We start from the raw sequence: 9,368 nt of genomic DNA, 5'->3' as shown, positions 1-9,368 counted from the left end.
ACAAGAAACATGCTTTGGAGGAGGCCACAGTGTCACTGTTAAGGACCAAAATGAACATTGGGCCACCTAAATTCCAATCTGGTCCTACTGCTTGCTAGCTACCTGAGTATTATTATTAGTAGTAGTATCATTATTATTTTACTTGGTACTGAAGATTGAGCCCAGGGCCTTCTCAGGGAGCTACATCTCCAGACCTTTTCTCAATTTTATTTTTATTTTGAAACAGGCTTTCACTAAGTTGCCTCGGCAGGACTGGAACCTAAAATCCTCCTGCCTCAGCCTTCTAAAGCACTAGGGTAAGGCATGAGCCACTGCGCCCAGCCCACAGACCGTTCAGTCTCTCGTGCCTTGTCCTCTCCTTTTCATCGTCCTCTGTAGGGCCGCATGGGAACTGAATCAAGTCCACACAGAGAGCACTGAGCTCAGCGTCGGAGTGTGAAAGCCAGGCCTCTGCTGTGAGCTTCCTGCTGCCTGGGTGGCTGGAAGTTGCTGCTAGCTGGGGAGAGGGACAGAGCGATGGGGGAAGACAGGCCCCAGGACCGGACCGGCACTCAGAACCAGCGCCTTCCGGCTGCAGACCTTGTCCCTGAGAATAAAATCAGTCACACCGCTTTCCTAACTGCAAACCGTGTCTTCAAGGTACTCTAAACCCAGCCCGGAGGGACCTCATCCCCCCTGCAGCGGAGACAGAAGCTCTGCGCCCCAAGTCCCCCCAGGTTGGGCAGAGAGGAGAGCTCAGGGGCCCAGGGACTTGCAGAATGGAGCAGGCTGGGAAGCCCCTGCAGGCTGGGGATGGGGGCGGCAGATTGCTGGGCCCCCCTTAGAGTTTCGGCTCAGCAAGCCTGGGGGTGGGAGTTGGCCTCGCTCAATGCCCTCTAAGTGTGAGCAACAGCGACATCTGGTGGTGAGGACTGGAAGGAACCCGAGCCACCAGCCAGCTGGGGTGACAGGACCCACAGGTGGGGGCCTAGGAGCCTGTCCCGCAGGGTGCAGGAGAGAGAGGCTCACAGCACCAGGCCCCTGTGTGCCTCACTACCCTAGACACGGGCAAACCTAATTCTGGGCTGCAGAACGTGTATCTTTATTTCAGAATACAGCAGACCCTCAACTTAGGACCGTCCTGACATACGAACAACTTCGTTACTTAGGTTAATGGAAGACTCACTCATCTGCCTCTTGCTATCTATAGTGTGTGCCCAGGTAAACATCCAGATTTCAGCCGTACTGATTTACAACCACCTTGAGTTACAACCAGACCTTGGGGACTGACCAAGGCTGTGAGTCAAGGTTGCACTATGTTGATTCTTATTTTTGTGAATCACTTTCTTCCCTGGTGAAGAAAGCCCTGCAGGATGAAGGCCTGGAAGTGCCCAGCTGGGGATGGTTTGGCGCCCGAGCCAGGAGCCAGGAGCCAGGAGCCGGAAGTCCGACTCCGTGCCCAGGGCGGAGGGGTGTTTCCCGCACAGACTGTTACCCCTGTTGGTTCCGCATCATCTTGGCTTCCGACCGACAGGGCTCAGGGAGTGATCTGGGGGCAGGCAGAGAAACAAGCGGTGATTCCTGCTGGCCACGGCGGTGCCACCTGCAGCAGGTGTGGGATCAGCAGGTGGGGTGGCAGTGTCCGGATGTAGGTGGCGGGCGACGTGCACTTACTTGCATCTGGAGCCTGTGTTTGGTCCCTGCCCTCCCAGTCTGTGAAATGGGCACGAGGATGTCCCCCTCTAACATGACCACTCCGCAGAGTGCCTACACGTGGCACTGCCGGGGCACCTTGGGCACCCAGCCCAGGGGCCGAGGGTGCCAAGAGAGAGGAAAGTTCACGGCCAAGTCCTTTCCTGTCTGGGCGCAGCCGAAGACCTGGAGTGACTTTTGCCCCTGGCTGGCTGTTCCCAAGGGTCGGCTGGGCCAAGGTGCCTGCAGCCCGTCTCCTGCAGGAGGAGTTAATCATTAGTCTCCAGGCTGACAGGGCAGGTGGGGACGTGGAGGGTGTGTGGGGGCTCGGGCTGCTGCACCACCTGCTGAGTCATGGGGGGCTCCCACCCTGCAACCTTCACCCTCACGGGAGGGCTGCTGGGCAGCAGACTGGGGGGCTCCTCAGAGGGTCCCAGCGGAGGGCAGGGTCTTTCCAAAGCCATAAACCTTCCACTGAGGTCTCTCTCTCTCTCTCTCACACACACACACACACACACACACACACACACACACACCCTATTGCAAAAGGAGACCTGGGAGGTTACTCAGGGCGTCAAAACCAGGAGGCCCAGCCCTGTCTGGGAAAGGTCTGCTAATGAATTGACAGTAATCCCAGCACTCAGAGGCTGAAGCAGGAAGGTCGAAAGCCTGAGCCCAGTCACGGCAACTGAGTGAGACCCTGTCTCAAAGCAAAAATAAAGAAATAAAAAAGGGTTTGGGATTTAGCTCAAGGAAGAGCTGCTAGGTTCAATTCCCAGCACCAGAAAAGGCAAAGAACGTACGATACTTGTTAAAATACTGTCACCCTCCTCCAGGAGGTCCAGGCCTAGCGACCGCCAAGGTGCAGGCATCTCAGCAGCCAGGAAGAGCGGACCCCATGGCACACGGCCCAGGCCCGCAGGGTGCACATCTGCCACGGGGTCTCTGTGTCCTTGCTGTGTGCTCCCCAGGCTGGCCCCGCTGAGCCCAAGGAGCAGCAGGCGGCTCAGGTGGGTGAAAGAGACAAGCAGTGGGCACTGGTGAGGGAAGTGGGGTCGTGGGCGTAGGGGGCGAGTTCCCACCCCGCGCTCTTTGGACGCCGTCAAGATGGTTGCGACTGCACCTGTTTCCCTGCCGTAGGTGGTGCTGCTGGACAAGATCGGGAGACAGGAGTTACTTCACGTGGTACTCAACGCATCCCTTCAGTGCGCACTGGGACTTTCTCAGGCTGGGGGTGCCACTCGGAGCTGGAGGGGTAGCTCAGCGAGGCCTGCACAAGGCCCTGGGGTTGATCCCCAGCACTAAAAAACAAACAAACTAACTAACTTGCCTAGAACATGGCATCCTTCTCTGCCAGGGCACTGCCGACGCACACCAGGACGGCCCCGGGGAGGGGAGGGAGGCCCGGGCAGGGAGGGGTGTGCTGCAGGGCGCAGGAGGTAAGAACCCTGGAGTGGTGGTTCTCCCCACAGCCCCTGGGATGGGTGAGCAGGGCGCGACTCCTACCTGTGACCCTCCAGATCGGCCCTCGGGCTTGGCCTCTGGGCTCCATCCCCTCCGGCTCGTGCCCGTCTCCCTCCGCGCCTCCCTCCCTGGTCAGCCGCACACAGAGATGAGGGCACGGATGGAGGGCCCCGGGGGCCAGCTTTGCTCGACGGAGGCTTCCAGGTAGGTGAGGGGCTGAGCCCCTCCTGGGTGCAGTGGCTCAGGAGCCGGGACCTGGGAGGAGGATGGAGGTGACAGGTGGTGAGGGAAGCGAGGCCGGTCCTGTGGCAGTGAACTAACTCACAGAGGAGCTGGCGCGCTGTCCTGAGAGGCTGACTCGTCGGCCTGATGTCCCACATACCGGGCTGATGACTTCTTACCACGTGAAATCCTCCCATCAGGCGGGGAACCTCTCCTTAGAGCGGAGTCAGGGCCCGGGGCCACCCCACTGGGACAGGAACGAGGTCATTCAGCCAGTCCAGCCCTGGCTCTACTGGTTACCAAGCTGGGCTTCCTGGAGGCGCTGTGAGGGAAGCGGTTTTCCATGCACTCAGACGGACGTCCCTCCAGCTCCTCACTGCCCCTGAGACAGACCAGGGCTCAGTTTCCCTCTCCCCGGATGTGACGAGGGAGGTGCCGCCAGGGTGGAGTGGAGGCTCTCCGAGGAGAGGAGGGCATTTCCGCTGCGGGAAACGCAGGGGCAAGGGCACTGACACTACAAACCTGGAACAAAGCAAAGGCCAATGTGGCCCAAGTGAGAAAGGGGAGACAGTGTCACTCGGGCCAGACAACGTGGGAAGTCAGGTCCGTGAGTTTCGTCTTTACTCTAAGAACAAAGGGAAACCATGAAAGTCTCCCCGAGTGGCTGTGTGTGGCAGGACTGGATCCGTGTTTGGTAAAGGCTGAGGGACAAAGGATTGCATGTGTCCAAGACAGACTCAAGGGAGGGAAGCTACACAGATGGCTACTGCAGTCGTCAAGGTGGGCGGGGCGGGGCGGGGCGGGGGCCGTGGCTCAGCGGGAAAGCGCTTGCCTTGCGTGCTTGAGGTCCCGAGTTCAATCCCCACCACCCAAAGTAAGACAAATGTGTGCAGTTGGAGCAACCTTTGAGATGTCCCAAAAGAGATGTCAAGAAGGCAAGCGGCCTCCGAGTCACTTGCAAGCTGTGTGCACCGACTGGCAAGTCGCCCAGCAGATGTGGCTTCTGATCGCTGCCCCATACGGGGAGTCGGCACCCTCGGTGTCCCGTGGGAGGGTTGGACCCAAGCTCCATCCACTCGACTGTCCTCTGAATCTGTGAACACTCGAGGATGAGGCATGACCCAAACACTCCTGAATCCCCCCAAACCAGGGAAAGAATTTCCCCAGCGGTCATGGACAGTGCCTCGGGGGAGTTCCTGTGAGCCGGCGTCCTGAGCTCTCTTATGGGTGGGAAGCCCAGCCCCTCCTGGGTGGATGGGACAAGAGGGGAGGTCTGTGCTGCTGGCAGGGAGGGTGGAGTCGGAGGGGTGGACTGCGGAACAGGTGTCTCTCACTGTACTTTCCAGAGTCTTCCCCCAGGTTTCCCATTTGCTAAATGAGTCCTGTGCTTCCCTGTCCCTGGCTCAGTCTCCCCCAAACCTTCTGCTCTCTGCACTTGCTCCAAAAATGTGCTGCCAGGTGTCCATGCAGTGTTTGCTCATTTCACAAATGCCCCTGTGCCTTCAGGTGTTCCAGGTTCCACTGACTTCTGTCAGCTGGAGCAGCCCACAGAACAGCATCTTCCTGGAACTGCAGACCAGCACCCAGGCTCTCTTGTGGGTCCTCCTGAGAGGCTGGGACCATTCAGCAGGGGCTCACCATTTGGGACCTGTTAAGTGCTAGGTACCAGATATGAACAAAACCCAGCTGGACATGGTGGCCCACACCTGTAACCCCAGTACCTAGAAGGCTAAGGTAGGAGAATTGCTGAGTTTGAGGTCAACCTGCCCTACATAGTAAGTTCAAGACCAGCCTGAACTAATAGCAAGATCCTGTTTAAACAACAACAGCAGCAACAACAAAAACCCAACCCAGCATTTGAGAAACCTCCCCAAAGGCTTGAAAATATGAAGTGGACTATGACCACCTGCCGCAGACTCTGGAACCCTCTTATCATACCAAAGCCTCTCTCCTGAGTTTCTGAGCTGACCCAAAGATTATCCATGCTAGTGAGTGTTATTTACAGAGGGCTCATGACGTCCAACTCTTGATAGGAAAGCCCATCCTACCCTTCATCTAGTTTACTCTTCAGAACAGCCTGTGAGGCTATCCAAATGTATGGGAACAGAGTTCTACCAGCTCCTGGCCCAGGAGGACCACCTAATGGAGACAAAGTGCTTGTAAAATCTTGGAGAGAGGAGCCAGGGATTTAGTTCAGTGGTGCCACTGCCTGTCTCGCAAGTGCAAGGTCTGGAGTTCCATCCTGGGTACAAAAAAAACAAAAACAAAAACAAAAAATCTTGGAGAGAGGGGACACCCACTGACCAATTAAACCCCAAATGGAAAGGCCTCTTCTCAGTGATGACTGCCACACCCACAGCAGTAAAGGTGGCAGAGACAGATAATAGAATCTATCTTTCTAGAACAAAGTCACTTGTAGCTGAACTATCTGAAGAACAAGATCACCCAAGAGGGGAGAGCCACTCCTGTGAGCCTCTGGAAGACCTGAGTTTTCTCTTCAAAAAATAAGACTCCAGTACCACCACAAGAAGCTTGGAAATCTGACCTGCTCTTCATATTTGGGCTAATAGTGGAGATCAGTGGTCATTAACTTTTCTCATTATTTCCTGACAGACTTTCCTTTCTTCAACCCAGCCAGTGAGCCACTGGTAGTTGGAGAGAACACAATCCCCCAATGGGTAGGGCCTACAACCCCTTTCAGTTAAAAGAAGTTATAGAAGACAGAGACTTCTACTTCCCTCAGCACTTTATAAAAAATTATGGGGATTTATGTCTCTCGAGGGGAAATGAGATAGGACAGTAGGGTGTGGCAAAGCTGGCTGGGTAAGTAGACATGGTTGGTTAATTACAAAGATCCTGGACACATGCACAGAACAGTTCCCAAAGCCCTGTACGTGGACTTCTCAGGAGAATTTGAGTAGGTTTTCACTAGGATGGCATAGACCTAATGTCAGCCAGAAATGTGGGGGTTAGGGAGCCAATTTCTTAAGCACTCATGGTTTTTACTTTCTCAACTAAACTTGGCCACTGCTAAAAAACAAAAACCCTGTGAAGTAAGTTCTGTTTCTCTCACTTCACTCCTGAAAAGAGATTAAGTCACTTGCCTGAGTTCAGACAACTGGTATTCAAATCCAGATTTCATCTGACTGGAAGGGGCCAGGCTTTTGGTGAGATGCCAGAGCCTTGCCTGTGAAATTGGCCAGACCAGAGCTATAAAATACTGGATTTGTTAGAACCCAAGAGTACAGGTATCTATTTGTCCCTAACCCCGAACACTGGGAGTGGTTCCTGTGAAATATTTGTTGAATCAATTTGAATGAAATATTTTGTAAGCCTTCCTTCCCTTTGCAGAACTGTGACACGTGGTGCTAACTACAGTAATAACCCACTGAGGGTGAATCTCTAGTTTGAGTGCTCCAGGATTTAAAGACCTAAGGCAGTACTGTGTTAAGTACTTTGTTAAGCTGTTAGTAAAAGCAAGCTACTTGCCCTTTTCAGGTATTTTGAATTTAATAAAGATTAAATGAGTTCTGTTTGCTTGCTAACACTGGGAGTGGTTCCTGTGAAATATTTGTTGAATCAATTTGAATGAAATATTTTGTAAGCCTTCCTTCCCTTTGCAGAACTGTGACACGTGGTGCTAACTACAGTAATAACCCACTGAGGGTGAATCTCTAGTTTGAGTGCTCCAGGATTTAAAGACCTAAGGCAGTACTGTGTTAAGTACTTTGTTAAGCTGTTAGTAAAAGCAAGCTACTTGCCCTTTTCAGGTATTTTGAATTTAATAAAGATTAAATGAGTTCTTTGTTTGCTTGCTTTTTTGTTGTTGTTTTGTTTTGTTTTGTTTTTAGCCAACAATGAAGCAATTACTTTGGAGAAGAAAAGAGCAAATTGGAGCAAGATTCATTATTTTCTAAATTTGTTTTTCTTTTGAGAGTGTAGGTATTGGCAAGGCTCTACACAAGGGCTGTAATGCTTCAGGGCAAAGATCGTAGCTCATCAGACCATTGCCCCCATTGCTTTCTCCCTGGACTTTCTCTGGCCTCTGGATCTTTGTCCTCACAGGTCTCTCAGCTTCGATCACTTTTCCTTTTGCCTTTCCTGGGTGACTTTTATTCATTCCTCAGATTCTCTCAAGTGTCTCCTCTACCTGCCTCTGCCTCTGAGTTGGGTGCCTCTTTTCGGTGTTCCCTGTGGCACCAGCAACCTCACACGGCAGTATTTTCTTGTCTGTTTCCCTTTTCTTGTCTTTATCCCCCTCCAGGGACTCTGTGCGTCTTAGTCTCCGAGCTCAAAGTATAAGCCTGCCTGTGATAGGCATCAGGAGACAGCCCTGCGGTTGATAAGGATTTAAAGCTTATCAAATAGGTGGGGAGTCATTTACTGAGTATCTACTGTGTGCCTGGCTTCTAACAAACATCATCACTGAGCCTTGGAACAACCTCACAGAGGGGTCTGGTCCCTCGGACTTTAAAAACAAAGGTGCCAGAGCTCAGAGAGGTTTGGTAATTTGTCCAAGCGCGCACAGGCCCAGGCATAAACTGAGGTCTTAGGACGTCACACCCTGTTTCTTTCCTCCTTGTTGAGCTTCAGGTCACTTAAATCTCTGTCATCTTCAAATTCCAAATTGTAATTCAGAAGAAATTCTGCTCAGAAGATGCCTGACCTTAGACACGTTGCTGGAACCTACTCTGTATCAGTTTGGTCAGTGTGAAATGGGGAGGTGGGGTGGGCCACATGCCCTGCAAAGGGATGGAATTGGGTAAAGTGGGGCGTCCCCCAGGGGAAGGGTGCTGGAGAACAAAGCCAACATGAAAATGCTCAACTAACCCTGGGTGGATTTAGGATTATTTTTTACCTTATGATCGTGCAAAAGCAACCTGCCTTTAGTAGGAATGGTATTTCAAAATCTGGACCTTGATCTTTCCCTGGGGTGGGGACAGGCACCGGGATACTCGCCCAGCAGTGTGAACCCTGAGCCTGGTGGGCCATGCGCCATTGCTAGGAGGTTTGGCAGATTAGATAAATTCCGCGCATTCTTGAGTCAGGGTATTTTCACCTTCTGATGCGCTTTCCACCAGGAGTATCTGCAGCCTGCTGTGTTGTCTAATCGGCGCATGTGCACAAAGCTGGCGCGGCCTAACTTCTGGCAAGTGTGGCTGGACTTGCGCTTCTTCCGGTCTGCGCATGTGCAGAGAACATCTAGGTGTGCGGAGGCTGTGGCGTTCCCGCCCCCGTTGATCATCTGGCCCTGGAATGTGGGCTGCTCTCTCCAGGCTTGGCCAAGGCCCTTCCCGCTTTCTGGGGTGTGGGGGTTGCCTCACTAGGGTGCCAAGCGTTGCTCCCTGCTTTCCTCCTGCTCCTAGCAGAAGACAGCGCTCCTTGAGGCAGAGCTTGGCTCATCCTCGGGCGCCTCCCGCTGCCTCAGCATCCTGGTACGCCAGGAGGAGGAAGCAGGAGCCCTGCTCTGTGACCAGCACTGAAAGACTTGGGCAGCAGCACGGCGGGGAGGCAGAGGTCTCTGGGAAACACCTGGAAAGGCTGACAGGGCTTTGGGATCATAACCATGTTCTTCATAAGAATGTCATTAAAGCACATGGGTGACAAGAGAGTGAGCAAAGGAAACTGAGTCAGAAAGAAAAGGTGACAGGGGATGGGACTTCCACATATGAGGATGAGGATGACTTCTTCCCAGGTGACCTGGAGCCCTGACCGGGGCACTCTGGGAGTATCCACCCTGACCAATTCGGGCACCCAGGTTCCAGGACACTGTTTGGGCTGGATCCCGAGGCCAGCAGCCCTGTGAGCACAAGAGGGAGGGATACAGGGGCCTAGACTCCCCCAGGGAAATCCAGGGAGGAGCTGGGGCTGGGAAAAGGCAGGCGGCTAGGGCCACAGGGCCCATGAAGAGAAAGGCGTTTGATGTCAAAAGCTTGCAGTGTGGCAGGAAGCAGAAGCTCACAGGGACTCAGGAGGAGGCACCTCACTGACTTCCTTCCGGCCAGGCCTAG

At 53.6% G+C, this 9,368-nt stretch overlaps 1 protein-coding gene across 1 annotated transcript; it reads left to right on the top strand.

The window, feature by feature from the left end:
• The first annotated feature begins 1,230 nt into the window (after positions 1–1,230).
• On the top strand, positions 1,231–8,840 carry LOC104875245. Its single transcript, XM_010642686.2, has 6 exons — positions 1,231–1,591; positions 2,508–2,681; positions 2,812–2,958; positions 3,192–3,339; positions 8,439–8,615; positions 8,724–8,840. The coding sequence occupies exons 1-6, from the start codon at positions 1,353–1,355 to the stop codon at positions 8,838–8,840; spliced, it is 1,002 nt and encodes a 333-aa protein (XP_010640988.1). The 5' UTR covers positions 1,231–1,352.
• The last annotated feature ends 528 nt before the right edge of the window (positions 8,841–9,368 follow it).

The sequence above is a fragment of the Fukomys damarensis genome, unplaced genomic scaffold (genome assembly GCF_012274545.1).
Source record: "Fukomys damarensis isolate Sample0158 unplaced genomic scaffold, DMR_v1.0_HiC HiC_scaffold_11, whole genome shotgun sequence".
NCBI classification, from domain to species: domain Eukaryota; kingdom Metazoa; phylum Chordata; class Mammalia; order Rodentia; family Bathyergidae; genus Fukomys; species Fukomys damarensis.
The sequence above is the reverse complement of the archived record's forward strand: the minus strand, read 5'-3'. Positions and strand labels throughout refer to the sequence as shown.